This window comes from Macrotis lagotis, chromosome 8 (assembly GCF_037893015.1).
Source record: "Macrotis lagotis isolate mMagLag1 chromosome 8, bilby.v1.9.chrom.fasta, whole genome shotgun sequence".
NCBI classification, from domain to species: domain Eukaryota; kingdom Metazoa; phylum Chordata; class Mammalia; order Peramelemorphia; family Peramelidae; genus Macrotis; species Macrotis lagotis.
The window spans coordinates 179690817-179718362 of NC_133665.1; the positions used below are offsets into that span (position 1 = coordinate 179690817).

General features: G+C 43.9%; 1 protein-coding gene across 4 annotated transcripts in view; it reads right to left on the bottom strand.

The window, feature by feature from the left end:
• The window catches only part of BBS9 (Bardet-Biedl syndrome 9), a 406580-nt gene that overhangs the window by 264653 nt on the left and 114381 nt on the right, over window positions 1-27546 (bottom strand). For all 4 annotated transcript variants that reach the window (XR_012471048.1, XM_074198926.1, XM_074198924.1 and 1 more), the window contains exons 11-17: window positions 25911-25987; window positions 22951-23004; window positions 17236-17338; window positions 15253-15357; window positions 10078-10218; window positions 7059-7154; window positions 1642-1814 (exon numbers count right to left, since the gene is read on the bottom strand). Coding sequence is in view for 3 of the 4 variants with exons in the window: in XM_074198926.1 (XP_074055027.1) it covers window positions 1642-1814; window positions 7059-7154; window positions 10078-10218; window positions 15253-15357; window positions 17236-17338; window positions 22951-23004; window positions 25911-25987 (749 nt within the window). In the remaining variant the exon portion in view is untranslated. The remainder of the gene's footprint in view (window positions 1-1641; window positions 1815-7058; window positions 7155-10077; window positions 10219-15252; window positions 15358-17235; window positions 17339-22950; window positions 23005-25910; window positions 25988-27546) is intronic.

Sequence of the window (27546 nt, forward strand, 5' to 3'; positions counted from 1 at the left end):
ATATCTTTAAAAAACAAAACTAGCTAATGGATTCAGGGGAGATAGATAAACTGAGGGTCAACTTTGGGTCAAATCCTTGGAACCAAAGATGTATATGCTGAACCAATCACCAGGAGCAAGCCAAGACCTCTCCTGGACACTAGATAAAGACAAAAGGGAGACAGCTCCTGACCACAAAGAGCCTAGACTGAAGGGAAGATATAATAATATAAACACATTAATATGTTTGCTGCTATTTGGAACTGATTATAATTTATGCATCATAAATATTTCCCTTAGATTCAGAAGAGATTTATAAGGCATAAAATCTTGAGTTAATGAAGTTGATTGTGTGTATATAAAGTAATGTGATTGATCTGACACACTCAGAGATGGAGACCCCAATCTAAGGGCAATATTACAAACAGTGACCTTGGCAGCCTCAATATGCTATGCAATGATGCTGACAGTGACCAAGTCACTCTGGCCACTCCCCTTTGGGGACTGTCCGTGAAGCCAATTACAGTCAAACGGGAAAATTCCTCTTTCGTTTTTAACTGATATCTGTTTCCTCAACTGAGCATTAGCCAATTTGGTTCGGACATTGCTCACCAGCTGTCAATAGACATAAACATCAATGAAAGCATGTGCCGGGCTCTGGGGACACAACAAGAGGAAAAAGAGAGACCTCAAGGAGCTTCCAATCCAAGGGGACAGACAACAAACACATACATACAAACAAGATGTATAGAGATGAAGAGATTTAAACACACACACACACACACACACACACACACACACACACACAGAACACTATTTTAAGGACTGGAAAAGAGTATGGGTTGGGAGGAGGGATGGGAAGACCAGGCAGAGAGAAGAGGATGAGGGCATGAAGAGCTTTAAAAGGGGTTTCTTCTGTGATCCTGGAAGGGGAGGCTTTGGTTCTTGAGGAATCTGAGGCAGCCCCCCAAGTGACATCCATCTCCACCATGACAAATATTTGTGTTCTGAAGTTAAAGTCAAAAGTGGAGTTTCAAAGGCTGGAAGCCATCTGGGGTACAGTGCTGAGGAACCAATGACCACCCAGCACTTGTCCCCCAGTTCAGGGGGTCTTAAGACACATTTCAGGTTATGAGTTTATACCTGGGACTAAAAGAGGCCAAGATGTGAAGCAACCTCCAAATGGATCAGTAAACTTACTAGGTCCTCTTCCTAGTCCAGTTCCAACTTTGTCAACTCAATTTTCAGGTGTGTCTAATTCTTCATAATCTCAGCTTGGGGTTTTCTTGGTGAAGACCCTGGAGCCTTTACCATTTCTTCTCCAGCTCATTTTGCAGATGAGAAAACTGAGGCAAATAGGGTAGAGACTTGTCCAGAGTCACAAGTTACTAAGTGTCTGAGGTTGGATTTGAACTCAGGAAGAAGAGTCTTCCTTCCTCCAGACCCAGAAATCTATTCACTATGTCACCAGCTGCCCCTCCAGTTCCAACTTGTTTTTCATAAATATGGGTCACTAGTCATAGGTCACACAGTCCCAACATAATGAAAGGATCAACATAAGCATACTGCTCCTATCGTAAAGATGAACTGAGAGAGATGCATGTCCATGTACAAAAGAAAGAACATTATGATTATGCCCATAATTTACATTATCAGACATACCTCAAAATGCTGGTCAATTAGGTCAAAATATTCTTGTAAAGGAATACACTCCAAGAAAGAACAAGCGAAATCTTTGATTCCCAGCTTTTCAAAATGCTCCTGGAGACGAAGTGTGAGCTCCTTGGTGAGGAGCCAGAGGTCCTCAAACTGCTCGCTTTGGATTCGATACCGCTCTGTTGCAATGGCAGCCAAAGGAGGAGAGAAGAGAGCCCGTTAGTCATCAGTTGGTCACCTAAAGTTTGGTGACAAAGCCCAACCAGCCAAAACTTTCCAGTCTGCGGAGGTCAGAGATTTTCCCACAACACGGATTTCATGTAACAATTTCTGGGGTTGGATTGTCATTTCTGCCTCCACCAGATGACCAGGCTCTCAAAACTGGGCAGTCACTGGAGGCTGCAGAGGAGGCTTCCATTAATTGAACAACTACGATGGAATCACCCCAAGGAAGAACAGCCATAGCTACTTAAGAGATATTTTCAAAAATAAAACCTCCTGGGGCAGCCAGCTGACACAGTCATGGGCCCTGGAGTCAGGAGGACCTGAGTTCAAATCTGTCCTCATTTAATAATCCCTAGCTGTATGACCTTGGGCAAGTCACTTAACCCACTTAAACACCTTGTAAAAGTTAAAAAAAAATTAATCATCCTCTGAGAACAACTGTGATCAATATGAGCAGCTGGCATCCAATGATCATGGGTGACACACTTCCCACCAATTCAAATCCTGCCTGAATGTGGCACTCGAGGGCAACGATGGAGAGCATCCAACCTTGTGTTCACCTATTAGAGGGAAGGACCAAGAGGGAGGGAAGCTGCTGCCTTTGCCCCTTCAACCAGCATGGAGGACCTAGAAATCCAGCCTCAGATTCTTACTAACTGTGAGACCCTGGACAAGTCATTTAAAAAAACATAAAATCCATTTGCCTCAGTTTACCCAACTATAAAATGATGATAATAAATCCGACTTCCTGAGGCTCTTGTGGGGGTTGAGTGAGAGTTTTGCATACACCTTCAAGTGCTCTATGGCAGTCAGAGGCACTTCCAGGCATGGAGTCTGAAAAACTCAACTTCCTGAGTTCAAACCTTGCCTCAGACATTTGCCCCTGGGTATATCACTTCACTTTGTTTGCCTCAGTTTCCTCATCTGTAAAATGAACTGGAGAAGCAAGTGGAGAACTACTCCAGTGTCTTTACCAGGAAAACTCCAAACTGGATCACAGAGAGACAATGCAGAAAGGACTGAACAACAATAAATTAAGGGCTACACAAGGTCATCCTTGGAGTGTTGGAATAAAAGGAGCAGAGATTTAGGGTTTTAAGTGCATGGGCCCAAAATAAATAATTGTTGAGTGAATGAACCTTTGAAATAACTGAGAGCACTATTCCATTAAGACACGATCACCAGAAAAGAACATCCCCTCCATCTCCCTGCCTTCTTCCTGAGGCAGAGAGAGCAGGCAGGTGGGATACTCAATTCCTGACCCAGGACTTCAGACTTTCAAGGGACTCAGTGAATATGTGTTAAATGAATTAATTAAATTTGAGATATGGAAGAAGTGTCCTCTTGGCAAGTATACTCTACCCTAGAAGCAAGTTTGCATCTCTGTAAAATGTGCCACACATCTCCTAACTTCCCAATCTCAGAGTCTAATGGTACTTGGAGAAATGGCATAAAATGCTCATTGGAAGGGGACGGGGTCTTGGGAAACCATTAAAGGAGTCATCAGTGACTTTCCTTTTGACTCTTTCCTGGCTGTCCCTTTCTATTCCTGTAGCTGCCATCTTGTTCTCTTCTTTTCACCCCATCCACCAGTATAAAAGTCATAATATAATTATATATGTAGTATAATTGTACACAGTATAATTAGTCTTTATTCCATTCTCTTCCTTCATGCCAGATCAAATTTAAACTATGCTCGTTATTCCTCAGCTCAGAAGATGTCAATAAGGCCTCCTTAAATTTACTCTCCTCCAGACTTAAGTTAATCTCACAAGTGACCCTTCTTTAAGTGGCCCTTCTCTGGCATCATCTTGGGGCTCTGGTTGCCCACCTCAGGAGATGATCCACTTTGTCAATGCCATCCCTAACATGTGACACCCCAAATTGAACCGAAATATACAAGTTGGGGTCTGAAGCAGTTGAGTACAAGAGGGTTGACACTGCCCTTGTTCTGGATGCAATGCTCCCAATGTTATTTTTTCCCTTTGCCTAAATCCCAAATCCCTAGATCCTTTTCATGAACATGGTGTGTGTCCCTGCCCAACTCTGCATTTCTTGAATCTGAGAAGAGGATTTCACATTGTCCTCCACTAAATTTCATTTTACAACTCTGAGGTCCGCTTTTCAGGCCCTTGAGATCCTCTGACCTTGTGTCATCCAACATCTGTTCTTCCCATGACCTCAAGGTTCACGTCATCAGCACATTTGATCAGCACACCACCTGGGCCTTCACCCAAATCACTTTTAAAGAGGACAAAAGGAAGACAGCAAAGAAGAGATCTGTGAGAAGCCCTAGCCTGGACCTCCCCTCCATCCCAGAATGTATTCCCTCTAAGGTGACATTTCTTCCAATTCCCACCCACTTAACTATCTAGGCTCAACCCATATCTCTCATCAGTCACACCACAAGAATCTAATAAGTTCTTACTGCATAGCGTCCTAAGTCTGTCCTAAGGTCCACATCACAAAGGCAATAACATGGGTCCTTTCCACATTCTCGTGGGAGAGACAATGGGCAATGAGGATGCAGCATACATAGTGTAAATGGAGAAGCGGCTCAGGGGGAGGCATAAGCAGCTGGAAGGGTATGGTTGCCATATTGCCCTGGACTTGGAGGAGAGTCAAATGAATGAAGACTGGAAAAGGAGGAAAAGGCTGGCTATAAAACATGGGCTTTCCATTTGATCTTGGAGGTAATCGGGAGCCACTGGGGATTACTGAGGGGCAAGGGGTGAAAACATGAGAGATTCCATGTAACCCTTTGTTCAAGTCTATGTAAACCATGTCAAAGGCATCTCCTGGTCTTCCAGCCTAGCATTATGATGCAGTCTCTGCCCAGATGTCTAAGGCCAAAGTTTTTTCTACCACCACCACCACCACCAGTCGTCTCTACAAGTCCAACCTCCAGCCTTCACTCCTCAGAGGTACATGAAGGAGACGGTTGGGATTCAGGAGGCTAGGATAGAAAAGCATATATTCCAAAGAGTGAAGAGCTGCCAGCCAGGTTTGGCTGAACTGAAGGGGACAGGAAGAGGAGCAAAGAGAAATAAAAATGGAGAGTTAGTGAGTTAATTTGAAGCCCCAAATTCTGGGCTGAGCAGTTTGCTTTTTATTTTACAAACAACAGAGTCACCAAGTTTGTTGAGCTGGAGGATGCTCAGGCCAGACTCTGCTTCTTCAACTTGGGAATAACACACAGGATTTGAGGAATTTGGCTAAAGCAATCTGTTGGCTATAAGACACGATTTCAATGATTCTCTTTCTTTTTTTTTCACATTCGTGTAAGAAGCTCCAATTAAATTAGAAAGTCTATCACTTGCTGGCAATAAAAAACTATTTGGCTCCCTTAATGATATGATACCTCAGTAATAATAAACTTGCACAGCGTTACCAATTGGCGGCTTGGTCTAGTCCACAGGGAATCAGGAAATAGAACAAAAATTGCATATGTCTCCCTCATAGCTTGGCCTAAATACCAAGCATGATTTTAGAAGCAGATGTCTTTCAAGGGCCCACCAAGCCTCAGGCACCAAGTGCAAGGGTCAACTTCCTATGACTTATACAGGACTTGAATGTTGCTTGTGTAAAAGATACTGCTTTCTTTGCATAGTTGGGGTCCCTCTGGATTGAGATTCTAGAGTTTAGAGGAAGGACTCTTCATCAGGCAGAAATGGGTCGAGTAGAAAGCTTTTTTAAAAACTCAATATCCTGAGAGGAAGAGACAGAAATCAAACAACAGAAAATCCAGGTCAACTTCACTGACAAGGGCCCCTTTTTGTGGTGAAGTCTGACTCTTCGGGACCCCATTTGGGTTTTCTTGGCAGAGATACTGGAGTGGTTTGCCATTTCCTTCTCCAGCTCATTTTACAGATGATGACACTGAGGCATACAGGGAGCAGTGATTTGACCACACTCACAAAGCCTTTAAGTGTCTGAGGCTGGATTTGAACCCAGGAAAATGAAGTCTTCCTGACTCCAGGTCTGGCACTCTATCTACTGCATCACTTAGCTGCTCACTTCCAATTGCCCTATGTAGACTATCTTACATTTTTTAAATCTTCACTACAGATGGGTAAGATTAGGACCACTCCCTCCGATGAGGTGAGACCATCGAGGCAAAGTTGCTTTTTTAAAGAGGGATGCTTTCTCATCCTTCAGCTTGATCACCTACACTATAACTTTAGTGGGTATTCTAAACTTACAGAGGAAAAAAAATTTAAAAATCTGGCCAATCACTTGCAAGTTCCAAATATCCAGCTGCTTAGGCCAATGTTGACAATGTCCAAAGAAACACAAATGTCCTACAAATCATTTCATTTTTGCCTTTATCCCACTAAAACAAAATAATACATGTAATTCAATCCAATAATTTCCATTCTTATAACGTACAAACTATTTTTCTCTTTCTTCTCAGTAAATATCTTGTATAAAGCATTACCAAGTGAAATAAGGCATGAAGTTTTTCAAAAACTTTCCAACCAAACACTCCGTGAACACATAGGATCCCATCATCCAAAAGAACAAGAAGGACATGTTAAGGGAAGGAAATACCATAAAAGGAATGAGCCAACGTAGCCTTCACCAAACTCCTTTGGGTTCAAGCAGATATTTTTTCTGGAACTCTTGCTTCCCCTTTGTGTCCAAGTATTCTTTCTCAAGTGTAATGTCCATACCATGTGGAGCCTCAGCAGTTAGGTGAGACATGAGAGAATATGGCCTCTTTAAGGCCTGGAACACTTGAAAATCACTGAATGCTATGACCATTTTCCCCCTCCTTGGGCTCTAGCAGAGGTTCTCCCACTCACCAGATTCTGAGTTGGAAGAGACCCTAGAGATGAATGGATGAATGAACGAGCATTTATTAGGTACTAACTAGAATTCAAGTATGAGGAAGATCCCTGGCCTCAAGGAGCTTCCAATTCCATTCCACAGCAGCAATGGGGGAAGGGGGACCAGGGAGGAACATTCTGCCTATCTCCAATTTCCTTTTACAGATGGGGAAACTGAGGCAATTATCTTGCCAAGGTCACCCACAAGGTCCACAACAGATCCAGGATGAGACCCCAGGGTGGCTGCTTTCGGAGTCACCACCTTTTCTATCATACTAGACCCCCTCCTCTAGACCACTGTTTGCCACCAATTCTCCACAAAATATTTCAAGACAAACTCAAAAGCAACAACCATTTAGTTTTACTTACGCGAGGTCTTAGATGCTAGAAGAGTAACTTGAGAGCCAGTGATGAAGCAAAATCCGAGCATGTTTACCTGATCATCATCGGAATGATTAGCAAAGCCTAGAAATAAAGGAGGGCATGGAAAGACATTTTAATGGTGGTTAAATTGAGCCAAAATAGGAAAAACTGCCTCATCTTCTGCTATCTTCTCAGGAAAGCTCAGATACTGAATTGGTCTTCTTTTGTGTGGTTTAAAAAATCCCTACTTGTTGGTCATTCTAATTTCTAGTTTCCAGTAGAATGTAAGCTCCTTGAGGACAAGGACCATGTCAGTAATTTCTCTCTATCCCCATCTCCTAGCAGAGGCACAATCCCCATCACACAGTGGTAATACATAAAAATAATGGCACATGATAAGTGTATGTTGAACTGAATCAAAGTTCTTTGGAAAGGTCTCCTACTGATCTCATTACTCGAACATCTTCTGGCCAAATTGGGTTGACTAAAGTTATCTTCATCCTCATGACTGAGAAAGACTATCCTCAGGAACAGGCATCTTTGGAAGAGATCTGACCCTAGGCAGAAACCGATAATGCTGGCCTTAAAAAGTCTCTCCACATTAGCAGGGACCCTTGGACACATCAAGTTTAATACATTATATAGTCAAGTGAAATTTCTAGAATTTTTAATTAGGGGGTTTTTATTGGATAATATTGCACTGGGCCAACAATTTTTTTCAAATCAATCAACTTCAATATTCATTCATGTAAAAACAAAAAAGACCATGGAGAGCTCTGGTTTTTAGATGGAGTAGGAAATTATCTGGTGAGGTATTTCTAATTCTTTGTTCATCAATTTTAAATATGAAAATAAACCCCTTCATAACTGATATGCTGAAAACTCTCAGAAAAAGAGCATACAGACATTGAAAGGACAGAGGGAAATCATTCCTCAGACTTTTGTCTTTCTCCAGAAAGTGGGAACGCCTTGAGTTCCTTAATATTGCTTAATTTGTTTAATTTAACTTTGGAAACACTCTTCAAGTTAAACTACACCAAGAACTTCATCGGTCACTGTTGCCCTAATTAGGCCATCAAGTCAAGGAGGGGAATTTGCCGCATCGCTTTGGATTTAACGAACGAGAAGCCCAAGACCTTTAGGCAGCCAGGCCCCTTGGCCAAGGGTAACCTATTCCAGGGAAAGTCTCACCTCTGAGGAGCTGGCACACGGGACTTTTCTCACGATCATACTGTCCAAGCAGTCACAGTCCCATAAATATTGAGTCTTCAGGGGTCTTGACTGCAGCAGACATAACACACACACAGAGGTGTGTTTGCCACAGAAATCAAGCCAAGAACCATCCCCCAAGGGGCTAGTTGGGCCGAATACAGGTACAAGTCTGAGGAGAATGGGTTGGCTCCATCTGCAAGCTATACACCAATGGAGGAATGGAAGCCCCCAAAAGAACTCAGTTTGACCTAGAATTCTTTTATCATTCTATCTCTCAGAAGACAAGGGGCCATTAAAGCTTTCCTTACCATCCATTGGATCTCATCTCTTTCAAATATCACTATCAAGCCCCCAGGAAAAAGACCCTTGACCAAATCGAACCATCTGAGCATCCAGATTTCAATATCATATTTAACTCAGTTTTCAAAGAGAAGACAATGGCTAACTGTACAGAGGACTCATTAATAATGAGTGATGAATACAGAGCACAGTCATCACTTCAGCTTTCAAATTAATTACACAGCTTTACTTTGGGTAAAGTCCCAATTTGACATAAGCAATCCAAGAAAGAAAGTAAACAAAGCTTCTAGAAGCAATTCTTGCAAATACAAACACCTCCTCTCACCTGCAAAATCCTACTCTTAAAGAAGCCAAAGATGAAAAACAAAATATTCCTAATGGTGGTGCTAAGTTTGGAGATCTAAGAAAACACCTTGCAAAACAACCAAAGATCAAGCCGTAGTATTCGTAAGTGGTCAATTACATAAATTTCCACTTACCATGATATTTCTAAAATCTTTGAATTTGGAATCCTCTCCAGAAATGTGAGGCTGCCTCTCAGAGGCAACAGTACTGAGTTTATAAGGGGGCCTATGAAGGCTGATGAAATCAGTAGACTTTTTTTTTAATTCTACACTATCCTCCAAAAAGTAGATGAGTATGGTAGCTGAGAATTGGGGGCTGTTAAAGATCATTGTCCCCCAGGTGTGGGCACCTAAGGGGCTCTGCCACACACTTCCTTTCACTCACAAACCAAGGCTGAATGTCCCCAGAGTTGTCCCAAGCTTCAGGGGAAAGTGCCAGCAGACAACAGGGTCCAAAGAATGAACATGCCCCTGGTCCAGATGCTGAAACATCAGCACACCCAAGAGCACCTACTGATAGAATTTCTCACCTGGGGCATATATTTAGAAAGGGAACTATTTTATGTATCCACAATAAAGAGGAATAATCAATATTTACATTCCTGACAAAGAAATCCCGCCATCTCCAAAGATACATTGGATGTTTTCATTTTTGAGTGTTGAAGCAAAATAATGATTAAAATATTTTGAATCAAACTTAAAAGCCACATCTTATTACTTATTGTTGATATAAACTGCACCTTTGACCAGGCAGAATGAAGGGGGACCGGCGGGGGGGGATCCTGGAGACATTCTTCTAGGCTGACTTGGTGATTATCTTATAATTACCCCATCATTACTCACTGCTCAGGGGAGTCCATTTGAAATGCCTAACATTTCTGTTGTTTCACACACACACACACACACACACACACACACACACACACACTCTCACCCCACATATATACACACACACACCACATACACATACACACTCACACCCCCACACCCCCCACACACATATATACACACACACCATACACATATACAGATACACTCATACACACACCGCACACACATATATACATACCACACACATATACATACACACACATACCACACACACTCACACACATACACACACCACACACTCACACACACATTCACACACAGAGCTTCCAGAGGCCTACCTGGGAAGAGGCCGAGAAGGCTGACTGGGGCCTTGTTCGTGTGGATAGTGAGCTTGTGGCTTGCCGTTTTGGAAGGTTGGTGAGGCAGGCAGATCAACTTGAGGGGCAATCTGAATTTACAATGGGCAACTCGAGGGATTCCTGAAATTTCAGAAAAAAAGGAAAAACAGCATGGCAGCAAATTCTTGAACAGAAAGCGATGCTTCCACTAGACTTCTGGAACAGGGACTTTTTCCTGGCCATTCACTTTGTGGATGTGACACTAAAATACACTGCAGAGAGTCTGCTGCCTGATGGCATCTTGGTGCCATCCAAACAGGCTTCAAGCTCCAGTGGTGTTGGAGTGGTGGCTACTGAGGCCCACGCTTCCCCAGTGCCTGTCTCTGAGGGGCCAAGTCTCCAAAAGGAAGGCCTCACGATCAAAGTCACATGCCTCAGGGCTCAGAACCAAAAGACCAAGAGTACAGAGCTATCCCCTGCTCTTCCCCAACTAAAGACCAAACATTACCTGCCTGAGGCATCTATCCAGAAATTTTAAAAATTTCTCTCCCAACCATTAAGAATTTTTAAAAAATTATTTCCTAATTTTCTTACTGAAGAGTAAAATTGTGCTTAGCAGGACCAAGCCCTCCATACCAACTTGATGTCAATTCACTTCTTCAAAATGGAGAATGCCACTCTGCTATGAGAGGTGGCAGTTTTCCATTGAGTTCCATTAGCATTTATTAGGCACTTCTATACATTTGTCTCTTCCTCTCATTCTCTGGAGCACATGGAAATTCCTATTCCTGTGGGTATTTGAATAAAACTTGATATAAACTGAGTCAAATGTTGATAAAAGTTAGTGTCATTCAGACCAAAAACTAGGGGGAAAAAATTACTTCCAAACATTCTGAATGCTAGATTCAAATTTCTTTGAGTACAATCTCTACTGGCCTCTTTATCTCACAAAAATACATTTTCTTGAGAAAATTGAAATGTTAACATTGCAACTTGCTGCCACCAGTCTGCTTCTGGAGGCCACGAGGTGGTGCAGTGGACAGAGCACCAGTCTTGGAGTCAAGAGGACCCAAGTTCAAATATGACTTCAGACTCTTATGACCTTGGCTAAGTCACTTCACCCTGACAGTCTCACATCAGGGCTATACTCATCATGCTGATTCAACTCTGGCCATGGGACCCAGAAGCAGGGGAGGACAAAGCAAGGCTGGGGACTCAGCATAGTCCCCTTCACCCACTCAAATCCACTTCACATAACCTTGCCATGGTATTGCCTCCCTGACAGTGAGATCTTCTTTGAGAACAAAGGACAAAAATGCAACAGCAGCAGCAGCAGCAGCAGCAACAGCAGAACCTAAAACCCAGAAACTTTAGTTCTACACAACAGAAGGGCCCAAACATAAGGAAAACCTGATTTAACTGAACCTTTGAAAAGCAGCTTGTAAGGGTGGCATTCAACCTGGTGGAAATGGCCAGGCTGGGATGGTTTTCCTGAATGAAGTATTTCTTCTCCCTATTCCATACATGATGTTTTTTTAAAAAAGATTTTATTTTTTGAAAAATTAGTTTGGCCAAGTTTCTTGTAGAAGCCCTGAGGAAAAAAAATGGAGTTGATTTATTTCCTCAGAAGAGACTTTTCTCAAAAACCCTTCACTGTGTTTTGGCACTGGAGCAGTCCCCCAGCACCACCACAGCTGCCTCCCCAACATGAATGGGTAAGCATAGCTTGTCATCATCAATCCCTGACATCAGGCTTGGAGGGAAAACTAAGATCAAAATTATCTTTGAACAGAATGGTTTTGCCTTTCACAAAATATTAATTACATTTGTCACTGCTTTAATCCCAATCTCACTGTCAAACAGGAAGCAGATCCAAAAACTGATGGAAAAAACAAATATAACTGCAGGTGAGAATAAGGAGGGGGAGAGACACACACACACATTCACCTACACACACATACACACACACACAAAGACAATATGCAATGTAGATAGTATACAGTAGATAGTAGATAGTAAGGAATTTGGATGTAATATCTGAAATGCTTCAGTCTTATAAGATCCTAGAATTAGGCACTTATTTATGTATTAATATTTCATATCAATACATGAAATTGTACACATTTCTATATTATGTTACATAGGAATTCTATGCATTTAGATGTATTTATATATACATATATAAAAAATGTACATGTTACCCAGATACATGTGTGTGTGGATATAGATATAGATGTCAATGTTGATGTAGACATAGATATAAATAGATATAGATATGATATAGAGAGATAGAGATAGAGACAGAGATAGAGAGACAGAGATAGACAGAGACAGAGAGACAGAGATAGAGATATAGAGATACAGATACTGAGATATAGCTACAGATATAGATATAGATAACTATATAGATATGGATATGGATATGATATGGATATAGATAATATATAGATAAATACATGGATATAGAGGTAGATGTAGATGTAGAGATAGATGTGGAGATAGATATAGATATAAATAAATATATAGATACGGATATGGATATGATATGGATAGAGATAATAGATAGATAAATATATAGATATAGAGAGGTAGAGGTAGAGGTACAGAGATAGATATAGATATAGATATATAGATATGGATATAGATAATATATAGATAAATATGTAGATATAGATATAGATATAGATATAGATAGAGGTAGAGGTAGAGGTAGATGTAGATGTCAATATAGATATAGATATGGATATGATATGGATATGGATATGGATATGGATATGATATGGATATGGATATGATATGGATAGATAGAGATGATAGAGATAGAGATATAGCTATGAGAAGGTAGGGATGTGTGTGTGTGCTTCTCCACATATCTTAGCCATGTCTCCACGTTCAGATGAGAATCTAAATACATATGATGCCATGGATATGATATGGATAGATAGAGATGATAGAGATAGAGATATAGCTATGAGAAGGTAGGGATGTGTGTGTGCTTGTCCACATATCTTAGCCATGTCTCCACGTTCAGATGAGAATCTAAATACATATGATGCCTTCATGACAGACATGTCACAGTATTATGGCATGTGTCACATACTACATGAAGGGACCAGAATGTATCCACACAGATGTTCACACACACACACACACACACACACACACACACACACATACTCTGTTCTCCCCATGCCTCAGGGAGGGGCCAGTGAGGAGCTGTGAACTGCAAACTGAAACGCCGAAGCTGCAATGGCAGCATCTGGAGCAGGGATGCCAGCCACCCCAAAACTCTTTCCTGGTGCAGGCCTGGCATGTCATGGACTTTAATGGCCATAAATGGCAGATATGCCTCCCAGAACAACTTCAAGCCTCCATCACATCCTCCTCCTCCTCCAGTCAAAGCAGGATGATTCAACTGTAACCAGCTGGGCCTCGGAAGGATTCAATCTTTGAAATACATTTAAAAGGCAGCATGTCTACATTTCAGAAAGCCCCCCCCCCAGCTCTGGACTGTCTGGCTGGGGAGGATGTCACATCCCGAGGGAGCTTCCACAGTCCCTTCAAGGGCTGGCAGTGCAGCAGCCAGGGCCGGAGGATGCAGGGGGAGAGTCGCCCTGGCCTATGGAAGGTAAGATTGAGGCCGCTCTAGGACCAGGAAATAGCTGGGGATTTTCTTTCCAATGATTATTTTTCTAAATACAGCAAAGTCAACAATGATTCAAGTGAACCATTGGCACAGATAAATTTTTACAATTTTCAAAATGGCTCTTTTACTTTTTTCTGAAAGGAGTAATTGGGTTATTTCTTCTCTGCTCTCGGGTTTCCGGCCCTAGTCTTTCCCACAGTGCACAACCCAAGCAAAGCATTATCCAAGCCCCCAGCCCCAGGCCTGCCAGGGTACATCCTGATGACCCAGGACCACATCTGCTGCCCAATCAGGAGTCCACTGTGATGGCCATGCATTTACAATCTTCCTTTCTCTTTCCCTCTAGATGGAGGTCTATAATTGGGGGAAGGGGAAACGTCTGGGGAAAGGAAACCCAAGAGTGTCAATTAAACTACCCACTATTGATCAGTTTGTAGAAACAAGCTCATATTGAAAGGTTCCAGAGTCAATAAATCAACCAACAGCGGGTTTCCTCTATCTAGCGGGTGAGCCATCCCAAGGAGGGGGTGCACACTGGCTCCTCCGCTGACTCTCTCCATGAGAGCATTCATCATACATGAAACGTCGGCACGGCAGCAAGAGAGGAGAAGTGGGATGCAGGGAAGACACTTCCTCCTTGAGCAGCGGACGCCCCTGGGTCAAAGGGGGTGAGGGTCTCCTCTGGAAGGGTCCAGAAACACAAGCAAGCTAGGGGAGGCCGCTCTCGACACGTAAAGGACAATCATCAACGCCCGGGCGCAACTGCACCCAGGAGTGCTGACTGGCCTGGCCAGGGGGAACGGCAAGCAGCTTGGGGGGCACAGAAAAAGCCTGCAACTTTGAGAGGGACCGACAGGCATCTGCAGTGGGCTTGTGCCTTTGGTTCCCTCTTGTGGCCACTGGTGGGCATTACAGGTATTCTAAAGGCATCATGAAGTTTACCATTTTTCAGGGGTCTTTTCCCCTTAAAGTAATTTGTTTTCCCCTCTATGAGGAAAAAGAGAGGAGATTGGTTTTTCTCTAAATATAAACAAACATTAGCTGTGAGAAGCTGACGTTAGCAGGTGCATTACTGCCTTCACTCTTGGGGGGGGGGGGTCCTCTTGCATATCTGTCCATAAGGAACTTAGTACTGGGAGGCATGGCACAGAGAAGCTGGAGGAAGCATAGAGCACAGAATACCCCAGGTTTGATCCCCACCCATGACACCTGGGTAAACCACGTCACTCATGGCTGTGAAGATTTCCCACCATTGGAATCGGGGCTTGGACAGGGGTCTGGCCTACATCATGAAGCTGCAGTGAAGACAGAGTAAAGGGGTGTGGAGAAAGAAATAGAAAGGTCCCCCACACACCAGCCATCACCCCAAGGCAAGCTTGGTGCAGAATTCATTTATGTGGCTATATATGGGACAGAGGATTCTATTTACATGGATATCAAGGATATTGAGAGGATGTACAGGCCCTCTAGAAAGGGGTGCCCTTGTGGCTTCCTGCTCAGCATTTGAGCCAAAAGCCCAATGAACTTACCTGTAGGCATGCTGTAGGAGGCCATGGCGGTACCCCCCAGTTCTGAAGGCAGATAATTTCCCTTCAGAAACACAGAGAAGGTGATGGTTTTCTGAATCTCTGGCTCTGTAACAATGGAAAGAAAAAGGGACTTTACTCATGTGCTGATTATTTTTGGTGAACTGTTTTTTTCCTTAATTTTTTTTTAAATTTTATTTATTGAAGGCAAATGGGTTTAGTGACTTGCCCAAGGCCACACAGCTAGGCAATTATTAAGTGTCTGAGGCCGGATTTGAACCCAGGTCCTCCTGACTCCAGGGCTGGTGCTCTATCCACTGCACCACCTAGCTGCCCCTTTAATTTTTTTTTTTTTAATATAAGAGACAGGTAAATCTGGGGAAAGGAGAAGGATGTTTTGGGAAACAAAGGTGATGCAAAGCAGGAGCTATCAACTGTAATGATAAAGATAACAATAAATGAATCTCCATGTGAGAGAATGGAGACTATTGGGGGGGGCACAGTGATAGCTCAGAAGTAGCGGGGGCCTAATTAAAGGAGCAGACATGTGAATGGGGAGATGGACACAGAGGCAAGATCTGTTGTAGAGGTAGAAATCATACCAAAAGGCAATTGATTGGCTATGCAGCATGAGAAGAAATGAGGGTTCAAAGATGATACTGAGGCTGCAAGTCTCAGGATAGTGGTGGCCATCGCCAAAAAAAAAGGAGGATCAGGGGAAGGGGAAGCTTTGAGAGGGACATGAAATCTGATTGGGACTGCTGAATGTGGGATGTCTATAGGACATCCAAACCAAAACATTCAATGGGCGGTTGGTGATACTAAGCTGGGGTTTCGGGGAGCAGAAGATGGCTGGAGATTTAGCAAAGATGAGGTTGATGGCCTGGAGAAAGGCAGAGTGATTGGCAAAGCCAGCCTGCCCCTCACTGAGACTGGGTCTGACACTCCACATGTTAAAGAACAAAAGTGGCATCTTCAAAGATCTTGAGAGATTAAAATGATGCATCAAGACCCAATAAGACACAAGAAAGCCCACCTTGAATTTTTAAAATCAACTGTACAAGAGGATGGGGGGAAAGTTGATGAAACTTGAGGCTGAATGAAAAAGTGAAAAGCCCTTGAGGCTGGCAGTGTGAACACCACAGAAATGAATGGGGATGCCAAAGCAACAAAGAAATAGGGATGGATATGTGAACTCAATGGGCTGCAAATTAATACCAGTTTCATGTTTAAGAGGAACCAGCCCTGGGTTCTCCATGGCAGGGGACACTGGCACCCTAAAATGAGGGCCCTACAGAGGGTGACCCGGGGGAAGGCCTGGGTCAGGAAATGGCACCCCATGGGCCTTGGCTACAAGATTGGGAAAGTTTAGTGTGAAGACAAGAAGAACTGAGGGAAGGAAGAAGGGAAAGGTAGAAGGGCTTCCATGATGCCTTCTCTCTGCCAGACAGGTGCTAAGCATTTCTACATTGATTATCTCATTGGATCCTCATGACAACCCTGGAAGGCTGGTACTATGACTATAGGTAAGGAAACCAAGGCAAACAGAACTTAAGCTACATGCCTGGGCCAGATATGAACTTGGGTCTTCCTGACTCCAGGCCCAGCATTCAATCCCCTCCACCATCCACCTTGAGACCCCCTTGGGAGAGGATGGACAAGAACATGACAGCTGGCCATGGGTCTTAAGGGTTATTGTATGGAAGTAAGGTTCATTTGTTTAGATTGGCTTTGGGGCAGAAAAAAGAATAGTGGGCAGGAGTCCCAGGAAGGCATGCTTCCTGACAGTGTTCAAGGGAGCCCAGATGACCACCAGTCAGACCTGATGTTGAGGAGTCCAGATCCAGGCCACCCCACAGTTCAACATTCTCTGAGCTCAGAGCAATGTGGGCAGGGGTCCGGAGGCCGCCAAGTTCAACCCCTGGGATCTGAGGTCAAGAAGCCCACCACTGCCCAACAAGACAAGACACAGACAGGGGAACTTACCTAAGAAATCAAAGACGAAGTGGTCACGGGTGGATGCTAAGGGTGGCTCAACATAAACAGATAACTTGATCTTCTGCAATGCCAGGCGGCTCTGTATCATGACCTAAAAGCAAGCAGATAAAGTATTTACCAACAATGATATCGCCTCTGGGCTAAGTCAGATGGGTCCCACTTTTTCCCATTGATGTTTCTCTACTCCCTCCTGGTGATTCAATGATCCAAAGATCGACCATGGTAGGTGTCCTACATAGACACAAACACAACCTTTCCACATCTTAGGAGATGGTCCATGCAAGTCTATGGATCTGCTAAAGGAACCACTTTCAATCACCTTCTAACCATCTCTAAGCATCACTGTAGCCATCAGGAGAAGAAACCAGTACCAACTAATCAGGAAGAGGTAATGGAGAATCATTTATTGCTACTGCCAACAGGTTAAACACCTAGAAAAGCGGGGAAACATCAGTGAAGATTCTTCCAAGCATCTATGACTCAAAAGTATCACAAATGATTGATAGTGGCTGCTCCTATTGACTGGTGAGCATTTCTCAGTATTGGCCCCAAGTCAGGAACATTGCCTAATTTCTATGAATGGTCTTCTCATCTTTCTCCTTCATCATCTGCTTCTCCTTTCCACCTTCGTGATGACCCCCTCATCTCATTTCTCTTTCAGCCCAACTGCTACAACAGAGTTCACTGGCACTCAATTATGCTCACTCTTGTGCTTGTCTCATTTTCCTGGTCAATTTGAAGCTCCCTGAGCCCAGAACTGGGGCTTACTCATCTCTACAACCCCCTTGGTCCTTCATATGGTGCTCTGCACTACTATTTCAAATCTGGAAGATCTGAGACTTCATCGATGTGTAGAGTCCCTACACTACTGGAGACTGAAATCCAACCAAGCCTGCCCAAGTAGTGTCTCCATGCTCCCAGAATTCCACGAGAAGACCCCCCAAGTTCACTGCAGACTTTCTCCTCCCCTCCTGATCTTGCAAAGACATCAGCAGAGAATGGGGGGATGGTTACCCCAGCCTGGCTGCTCCTATTTCTTCTGGCCAGTTATCTCTCTGATGGCATCACTTTCACCACATTCTTTTGTAATGGGTTTCAGCGTGCCCATGGCCACCATACTCCTTTTCACTGAATTAATTCTCTTTCCAAGATGATGGGCTTTCCCTTTTTTGCCTCTTCTAGTAATCATTCTAAACAAAATTGCACATCAAAAGTCAAGGAGCAAGGGGCAGCTAAGTGGTGCAATGGATAGAAGCACCGGCCCTGGAGTCAGGAGTACCTGAGTTCAAATCCAGCCTCAGATACTTAATAATTACCTAGCTGTGTGGTCTTGGGCAAGCCACTTAACCCCATTGCCTTGCAAAAAGAAAAAAAAAGCTTTAAAAATATTTTAAAAAAGCCAAGGAGCCAACCCTAGCTCCTCCACAAAAGATGCACTGACTCCGCTCCCAATCCCTTGTCTTTGATTCTATCATGGAACTTGGGGGCGGCCAGGTGGTACAGTGGATAGAGCAATGGCCTGCAGTCAGGGAGATGCCTTTTCTGAATTTAAATTTGGCCACACGTACTAGTTGTGTGACTCTGGAGAGTCACTTCACCCTGCTTGCCTCAATTCCTTCTTCTGTAAAATGAGCTGGAGAAGAAAATGGTGACCCTGCACCAAGAAAACTCCAAATTGGGGCCCAAAGAGTTGAAGATGACCAAACAACTGAACAACAACAAAAATCATGGCTCTCAAACTGCGAGGCCTTCTTTAGAGGAAGGGTTTAGGGAAGGGGAAGACCAAAAGTCTATGGAATGATGAACAAATGGATAATTTGGAGTGAGCTATCAAACGCAACATTGGTATCATACACACCGGCCACATGTGGTCTACAATGTTCCCATGTGAGGATCGAATCAGATTAAAATGCAATTAGGAATTGTAACAAAATAATTTAAAATACACTAAATCAACATGCAAATCATGGGAATTCATACATATGGATTAGAGGCATCCGTTTCTATTTGAGTTGGAGCCCACCGATGTACACCATAAGATTCTAGAAACTTCCTGTATTTATTTTAAGTGACATGTTTCCTTCCATAAACCTCAGCAGCTCTGGTGAGTGTTCACATTCTATCTGCAGTAACCATTAGAGCAAAACCAACACAAAAAGCTCCTGGAAATTGGCAGGACAAGCAGTGAAAGTGGCCCCATGCCCCATCGTCCACAGGCCCAGGTGGGCCGTGAGAAGGGATGCCTCCAAGACAGATCCATCATTCTAGACGACCCTTCAGCCCAGATGTCCAACCTTGCCAGGCTGGAGGCAGAGGGAACCCCGCCAGCCACACAGGCGGGTCACTGCCTCCTTCCAGACAACTGCAACACCAAAGAGATCCAACTGCTCGCCGAGCAGCCAACCACCAGAACTAAATTAAACCATCCACACTTTCTCCACTTAAAAAAAAAAAATAAGAGCAAACAGCTGAACCCAAGAAACCAAGAGGAGGACCTTTAGCTATGGTAGTTACTACTGCTGTTCCCCACCCAACCCAACCCATCCTGGACTCCAGCCAAGGGACGCTTGGGTGTTTGGCTGACATGTGACATGTGATAACGCCATCCACAATGCTCCGATTTACTGAGTGCCAGCAATGTGTTGGGCCTCAATAGGGGCAATCGAAGACATGACCACAGTATCAAAGAGGCGAGTCAGAAACTCCAAAAAGTTAACCAACCCTTGGCTTAAATGTAAATCTATTTTAACTGGGGAGGAGGAGAAGTTTCAGGAGGAGGTGGGGAGGATAATTTCAGGATTTTCCATGGTATTTCTAGCTTCCCTTACAAATTGAAATACAATCCTTAGGAAATACAATCTTGTATTTTCATCCTCGTTATACAAGCATTACGCCAAAGTCCTTCCTGGTTGCCTGGATAGATGGTCACGCATCATGAGCTCCAACTGAAGGTAGCCTCATCTTCACTCACTTGGAACGGTTGGAAAAAAATGGCCTCAATTAAGTGGATTTATTTACTATCCTGGAAATTTCTATGGCTACACATCTTGGCTGCTCTTGTTATGCAAGACCATAAGGAGCGATTTACAGCTGGATCCTGTAGAGAAGCCATCGGGCCATATGAGGGGCTCCTGGGGCTCCTGCGCCACTGCCCTACAGCTTTGAAACCACATTCATGTGGGCACAGAACCATCAGAGCTCAAAGCCATCCTTTTACAGAGGAGGAAGCCAAGGCCCAGACAGAAAAGTGACATGCCCAAGGTCATGCAGGCCCCAAGGGGCAGGACCAGCTTTTGAACCCAGGTCACACTAGCAAGTCTTTCCACTACACAAGGCTGCCTCCAACAAGACCCAAACTACACAACTCAGTGATTCTAAACTAAACAAGAACATTCTAGTAAGGGAGATGATGCCATCCATTTCATAAAGGTGATGCTGCTGGTCCCCATGAAAACCTAAGGAAGGAAGAGTGAGGCTGCCACCCCGCCTCCCATGTCACCCAAGGTCATCAGAAGAGAAGGCAGAGGGAGTACTGGGCAAGGCCCCCAGACTCTCCATCACTGATGTGTTCATGGAGGTGGACATGTTGCTGAATCAATATGCAGAATGAACAAGATCTGACGTCCAAGGCCAGTTGCAGATAATTCCTAAAACTGTGTAAGGGCTTGATGTCTTGCCATTAATGAATTTCTAGACTTAGCATTAAAAGGCTGGAGCTCCTAATTGAATTTGGAGGTTGAGGGAGAGAAGACTGGGGAAGTCCACCCTTGTTTCCTGGGACAGAATCCCAGAAAAGGAGCTTGGGGAGGATTTGCACACATGGCTTGCCTTTAGCAACAGGCCAAAAAGCTCAAATGAAGCCTCCATTCAATCCAGGGAGCATGAACCAACTGACAATGCTCCAATCTCTGACAGCCCTCTCCAAGGGCAGCAATCAACAATCCAAGTGGACCCATGTGGCAGATGTGGGGATACATGCGTGTTTGGAGGAAGGGATAGAGGGAGGGACAGAGGGAGAGGGACAGGAAGCAAGGAAAGAGGGAGGGAGGGAGAGAGCACCACAGAAATTGTGCCCCAACTACCAAAATCTACAATTTTCTGGTTCCTAGATTTTAGGAAATGATAACTGTTTTCTAAGTAGTATGGTGCTTACCAGGTCCACACAAATGCCCAGTGAAGGGTGAGGCTGACGGGGCAGGGATCAGAGAGCAGGCCTCCTATATTGATCAGGCTGTGGCCGGGGATCCACAGGAGGTGGAAATGACAAATGCAGAGGTGCAGACCTGTGATTTCACATGCCCACACATCCTGACTGGCACCATCTCTATCTGCAGTTTTAGAGTGGCCTAGAGCACCAAGCCAGGACAGGACTTGAACCCACCACCCAATGCTGCCTCCAGCAAAGTACTTCCAGACATGCTGGCGATGGGGGGCAGGGGTCCCACAAAGGCAGTGTAGAAGGGTGAAGCCCAGCAAGGACCAGAGGAGGCTGGCCTGTGCAGGGCAGGCTTGGAGACAAGAGGGAGCAACCAAGGGGTGTCAAGCATGGGGAAATGGGAAGCAGAGAGCCCCGCAGAGGGCAGCCACTGTAAAATGGAAGAAACAGTCACAGAGCGGGGAGCCATAAGGGGATAGCAAGGAGATCCAGCAACCTAGTGACAGGGAAGGAGAACCAAGGGAGACCATGGACTGGAACCCATGCACCTAGAAGCACAGCGGTCCCCTCATCAGAAATGAGAAGCAGAATTAGTGTCACAGCAAAGAGCTGGCATACCTTCAGGGGCCCTGAGTCTCACCACCTCATTCTAGATGAGGAAACCTGTGGAACAAGGGAAGTGATTTGCCCAAGATCACACAGATAGGAAGTAGCAGAGGCAAGATCTGAGTTCAAACCTCCTGCTTCTACATCCAGGGATCTTTCCAACATACAAAGGTGCATCCGAATTCCACTATGGACATAGTAAGTCTGAGGTGTCTGTGGGAAGTTCAAAGTGGAAATGTCCTGGCAGTGGGTGCAGGGGGTGGGGGGAAGAAATCAGGCCTGGAGGTCAGGAGACAAAGAGTAGGCCATGCAGAGTTAGGAGGGGTCTGCAAAGACCCTGCACTAATGGAACTCATAAAAATGAAGCTGTCACCAGAGAGAAGAAGCAAGGGTGGCAGTGAGGACAACGGAAATGATTAAGTGCTCAGATGTCCTAGAATGCCCAACTCTATCTTTACCCTCCCAGCCAACTCCATGGAAGGTTGCAGCAAGAAGAATGTCTCAGATGGTACAGAAGGACTCCAGAATTCATTTCAAATAGCCCCAGAATACCCACAAAAGGTACCATGACTGCCGTGGCGGGTGGTTCTGTGCCTCCAAGTGACGCCGGATGCCCCAGGAGGGAGTCTCCACAGACAGCAGCCTCCATGGGCATCTCTAACAACACCAGAGGCTCCATAGCTATGAACAGACTACCCCAACCTCAGGATGCCAACTCATGCCCCTGGGCCAACCCATCAACTCAACAATGGTCATAACCAGCTAACACATGTGGCAGCAGACGAGACTCATGCTCCTGTCACTGTCTACCCCCCTCTGGACTGAAGAAGCAAGCCTCTGAGCCATGAGCCAGCCTGCAGGCACTACTGCCCATTTCATGAACAGGGAAATCACCAGGATAAAGTGTGGGTCCGTGTGGCCATTGAGGGCACGCTCAATACCTTCACAGTGACAGAGGGGACGACTTCAGCTCCCGCATCTTTGTTGGTGGCTTGCTGTGGAGACAGAAAGAGAAAATCATGAAGCAGTGGCGAGTAGGGGGGTAGAGGGGCAGAGGGGGAGCATGATCTCAAAGGTACCCATGAAGGAGTAACTATGATGGAGGCAATACAAACTCCCCACCATCAACAGCTGAACAGGGAAAGGCCTATAAAGGATTTACCACTCTGATGACAGACTAAAATATACAAAAGACATTTTTATATCTCCTCTTTTTAGGGAGGCATAAACTCAAATTTAAAATATCCCCATAAAGCGGGGCTGGGGGGGAAGAGAGAAAAGGTCACACTATATTCCCAAAGACATTAATTTCCCATTTCTAAAATGCTGAAACTATCTACTTCTACAAACTGGATGTTTATGTTGCCTATAAATCTCATCTTGTTCTTCATTCGCAAAAGTCTTCCTTGTACATTCAATTAGGAAAAGGGGAATCATATCCCCGGGGCCTGCTCTTTTTTATTGAAAATGATTAAGAAAAGATTGTAATGCTAACAAGCAACAAAAAGTTAGCTTTTCAATGCTGGCCACTATTCCAGAGAGAGTGCTCCATTAATAGGTCAGCTTTATTTGGGGTAGATTTTTATATTTAAAAAAGTTTTTGTCTCTAGAAGCAACTTTGTGTTCCCTCTGTATTAAAAAATAAAAATACAATTCGACACATCAAATCTACCATAATAATTACAACCCAAATTTATTGTTTTAGAAGGTGAGGGTAAATAGATAAAATAAAATTCCTATTCCAACCAATGGGAAATAATTGATGACTTGTTTCTTTATAATAAACCCCAATAGAAATGCTTCATTTTTGAATTTTATTAAAAAGTTCAGAAATTCTCTACAAATTGAGCAATACGGATAGATGAGAGAAAAAGGAGAGGAAGAGGGAGCAAGGCTGCACTGAGATGGAAATCCTAAGCTTGAGGTCATGATTTAAGGCTCCTAATTTTCTAGGCTTCGGATAACAACTAACACAGAGGTGAGAGATGGGCTGCAATTAGTGCTGAGAGAGGAAGGCCCCAGGTTTCCCAGTCACGGATCCTTCAGTGTATTAAAATAGAAAGCATGTTGTTCAGTTCATCAAGATTTGGTCTTCCCAAATTCTGGGTGAAGTGAAGAGATGAATGGGGAGTTCAAAGACATGAGATCAAGTTCTAGCCTGGCCACTTACTCTCTATCTGGGTGACCTTCAGCCAGTCACCTTCCCCAAGTCTCAATTTCCTTATAAGTAAATGAGGGGGCTCAACTAGATTATTTCAAAGGAATCCCAAGCCAGATATCAAGTTAGGCTTTTCAGACTAATAGGAAAATTCTGCTTCTGCCATTTCCAAAGGCAGAGCTAAGAATGAAATGATTCTCTTCTTTTTTGATTTTCTTAACATCTGAGCATCTCTGAGCATCAAAGTATTTAAGGAGCAACAAACCACAGTCCCCCAAAGGAAAGTTGGAGGAGAAGAAAGAAGGCCGTTGCCACCAGGCTCAGAGTTTTATTTATGTTTCCTCTGGTGTTCCCTTAAATACTGTTCTTTTATCAATAAACGAGGGGTCCAGGCCCATCACTTGAGGAAGTCTGGAGCCAGAAAAAGACCGAGGACAGAGGAAGCAGGGAGATGGGTCACCCTGTTTGTCAAGGCCCTCTCCTGAAAAGACCAAAGTTGTAATGATACCAGAAGGCAATCACTCGTTCTAAATAATTTGTGCTGAAGGTCACCTAGGAAAAAGAAATGTGTAGCCCAAAGCCAAAAGGCGACCCTGGCAAGATGGGGAGCAATGTGAGCACCAGTTGGGCAAGGAAAAGCCAGAAATCACAGTGCCTTCACCTCACATTAGATCTGGGTACAAGGAAATGGGGTCTCTCCTCTGGAGAGGAGTCAATGTGCCCTTCATCACAGGGGCCCACAGGGCAGCATGTTCTTTAAAGCTCCTTAACTGGGCAAGGGGCACATGATTTTTATTACAGTGTGACACTCAATGTTTGTTCAAAGGTGGGTCTTGGATCTGATACCTGGACACTGAAGTGAGTTCCAGGCTGAATGAGGGGTTAGGAGAGCTAAACACAATCAACCCATGAGCCAGGTCAAGTGTCTGACTTGATCAACTCTAAATAATCTCGGGGGGTCCAGCATCACAGATCTCACTAGACCCAGTAGCAGACCGGGAAATATGGTTCGCCAGGGTATAACTCATCTCATGCATGGGGCAAAGGGGCAGAGGAACTGGGCTGTTTGGATGAGCACTGTTCCCCTAAACCAACCTAAAACCTTTGCCCCAATATCATAGCCTGGAATCAGCCTGGACCAAGAGGAATCACAATGCCTCCAGGAACCAAAAAAATGGTAGAAGATACTTGGCTTCTCAAAAAAAGGGGGGAATATGGAGCTTCTTTGAAAGACAGATACCAATTCAAGCAATACAAACAAGGTTTAGGGTTCTAAGAGGTTGACCAAAAAGTCACAGCTACTGAGGATGAAACCCTCTTGATTCTGTTCCTCCAATCATGGACATTCTACTTTTTATGAGACTTTATGTGATTTCACCAGCATGATTATGCCCTTCACCAATGCAGATGGCAACCCTCCTCTGCCTTAGGATGACATTCATCAGCCTATAGCCAGTCTCTCTAAATTTAGCTAGGCTCACCCTAACACCAGGGAACCCCACACCCTATCTCCTTGCCCATCGGATCTGTGAGTCCAAGGTCCTCAGTTTGGGCTATTGAAGATAGATGCCTCCTCCTGTCCTCTCCCTTGTAGAGGCCGAGAAGCCTTAATTTTAGAGGTAACCAAACCTCAAATGACTTCCTCTGAAATTTCTGATTGGTCCAACATCCTATTTTACATCCTCACCCTCCCCCCAACCAGCACCAATTCTTTATAACTCCCCAGGAAATGAATTCACATACAGACACAGTGTCCAGAGAGGAGGAGACAGTGGCAAAAACTGAGAGAAAATCTTCTTTTTCAGGTAGTGGCAGAGCACCTGCAAAGAAAGGTCCAAGTTAAGAAGTTCCACAGGAATGCTAGTATGCTGGTTTTGCCCCCTAAAAAAGCAACATTAGAAATGGCTTCCCTATGTTTATTTTCCACCTTGGAAATAACTAATCTCACTGATTATATCAATCTAATGAGTTACAAATGGAAAAAATTGGTTAAATGAAAGACATAACTAGTCAATGAAAGAGTACATAATTTCCAAAGCTATCAACTAAACCACAGAGATCTTTTTTTTAAATGTATTTTTATTATCATATGAACAACCATCAACAACACAAACATTCCAACATGCAAAGAAGAGGATTTTTTTGGGTAACCACGCACTTTGGACGTAGTTTGGCTTTAGGTGCCTATTTAGCCTGACAACAAAGTAGACAATTCTAGCCTCTTCTAAATCTTTTGTTTTCTCATGAGCATTGTTTCACTGATGCCTATTTACATGTTTGTTAGTTTGTTTGCAACTCTACTGCTTCCCACTCATTTCCACCCCCCTTATAAGAAAGGAGCAGCAGCATCCAGAAGAAACCAACATTTCTGGCTCAGTCAGAGAGGCCAGTTAACCTGTGCTTGCAGCCCCATGGGCAATGAGGTAGCCAACTGATGTCAGGTGCCTCCCTGGGTATGCCAGGGCTATCCTATCATGAGACCGGCCTCATGCCTTTCTGGATATCTAAAAATTCATTTTAAAAACTGAATGTCCTTTTCCTAGGACATACATAAAGGGTCCTGCCTTATAATATTAAGATTCTGTTGAGAGGGATTAGACCAGATATGATGTCTTTTAAATATGCAGTTATGGCACATTCAACTGAGATCAATGTGTATACCATGGAAAATGTAAAGACTAACAGACTGCCTTCTGTGGGGGGTGGGGGGAGGGAAGTGAGAATGGGGGAAAAAATGTAAAATTCAAAATAAATGAAATCTGTCTAAAATATGCAGTTATTGGCATGTTGTCTCCTTTGGAATGTGAATTCCTTGAGGACAGTGACCGCATAGCAACGTGTTACTTAATAAATGCATGTTGACTGACTGGCCACATACTTATATTATGTTATGTAGAAATGAACATGTACAGAACATGCATGTACAAGTTGCAACTATATTTTGTGTGTCCATATGTACAAAGATGTGTTGTTCATGTCTATGTTGTGGAAGGTCTTAGACACTTACTAGCTACTAGACCCTGGCCAAGTCACTTAACCCTCTTTGGCTCAGTTTTCTTGTATGTAAAATAAGCAGGAGAAGGAAATGGCAAACTACTCCAGTATCTCTCCAAGAAAACTCCAAATGGGGTCACATAGAGTTGGACAATACGGAAAGACTGAACAACAATAAATGTTGACAGGTATGTGCATGAGTATGAACCCATTTGATCCAAAGTGGAATGGGACGAGGACTCCCCTGAAGAAGCAGATGGACAACCACCAGCAGAGATGGTGGAAAAGGAATTTATATAGATTAGACTACATGGTTTCTGAATTCCCTTCCAACTGAGTAGAATGCTTCAGATGTCAGTAATTTGTTTGGCAAATTTAAGTCAAT